The 1,162-nt window shown below is 64.1% G+C and overlaps 1 protein-coding gene across 1 annotated transcript in view; it reads right to left on the bottom strand.

The window, feature by feature from the left end:
• SIX1 (SIX homeobox 1) overlaps nucleotides 1-1,156 on the bottom strand; it is a 3,814-nt gene extending 2,658 nt beyond the window's left edge. Inside the window, exon 1 of the mRNA XM_005874054.2 lies at nucleotides 544-1,156. Within this exon, the coding sequence (XP_005874116.1) occupies nucleotides 544-1,103 (560 nt within the window). The 5' untranslated portion in view covers nucleotides 1,104-1,156. The remainder of the gene's footprint in view (nucleotides 1-543) is intronic.
• Between the last annotated feature and the right edge of the window lie 6 nt (nucleotides 1,157-1,162).

The following is a 1,162-nucleotide window of genomic DNA, read 5'->3' as shown; positions in this document are numbered from 1 at the left end:
AATCCCTTCTGGGCTCGGGGCGCCGGGGAGTAAACGCAGCGCCACCTCTCCCAAAGCTCGCTTTTCATGGCTTTTTGGAAGACTCCTCCCTTAGCAAGGCTAGTGCGAAGGAAACGGCGACCTCTCGCCCAAAAGGCTAGCAGGAGAGCTCCAGGCAAGCGCCGGGCGGCGGTGGGGGCAGAGCAGAAGTCGCAGGCCAGCTCCATCCCTCCGGGGAGGAGGAGGAGAGAGGTTCGCCACCCTCAGCCCGGACCGAAACCCTTCCCTGGAGTTAGCAATCCACACTTCCCTTATAGTTGATCTAGAAACTCACTCTCCACCCCCGACACCTCGCCCCCACCAGTCAGGGAGGCATGAGAAACTTAGCGCCAATATTTCTCGACACTCACACCCCAAGAAGCCCACGCGCGGGCGCTCAAATCAAACCAGTCCCCATCCCGAGCCAGCGCTCTCAGATGGGGAGGGCCTGCGGGGGTGGGAAGGGGAGGAGGGGAATGGAAGGCATCCCGGGGTCGCCCGGGCAGCGGGAAGCACATCGCGTACCTTTCCTTGGCCTCGGCGGCCCGGTCTCTTTGCCTCCGGTTCTTAAACCAATTGCTGACCTGGGTGGTGGTGAGGCCGGTGGCCTCGGCCAGCTCCCGCTTCTCACGCGGCGAGGGGTAGGGGTTGTGCGCATACCACTCCCGCAGCACACCCCGCGACTTCTCCTTGAAGCAGTAGCTGGTCTCCTCGCCGTCCCAGATGGTGCGCGGCAGCGGGAATTTTCGGCGCACCCGATATTTGCCCACGGCACCGAGGGGCCGGCCGCGCAGCTTCTCGGCCTCCACGTAGTGCGCCTTCAACCACAGTTGCTGCAGCTTGGGGTGGTTGTGAGGCGAGAACTGGTGGCTCTCCAAGATCTTGTAGAGCTCACGGAAGTTCCCGCGGTGGAAGGCGACCACGGCCTTGGCCTTGAGCACACTCTCGTTCTTGTGCAGGTGGTCGCAGGCGGGCAGCGACCACAGGAACCTGCCCAGGCGCTCCAGGTTCCCACCTTGCTGCAGAACCTCGCACACGCACGCCACTTGCTCCTGCGTAAAGCCGAACGACGGCAGCATCGACATGGCTGGGGCCTGCCGGGGCGCACTGCCCGGGCGCACGCGGCGGGGAACAGAGCCGAAAA

The sequence above is a fragment of the Myotis brandtii genome, unplaced genomic scaffold, assembly GCF_000412655.1.
Source record: "Myotis brandtii unplaced genomic scaffold, ASM41265v1 scaffold423, whole genome shotgun sequence".
NCBI classification, from domain to species: Eukaryota; Metazoa; Chordata; class Mammalia; order Chiroptera; family Vespertilionidae; genus Myotis; species Myotis brandtii.
The sequence above is the reverse complement of the archived record's forward strand: the minus strand, read 5'-3'. Positions and strand labels throughout refer to the sequence as shown.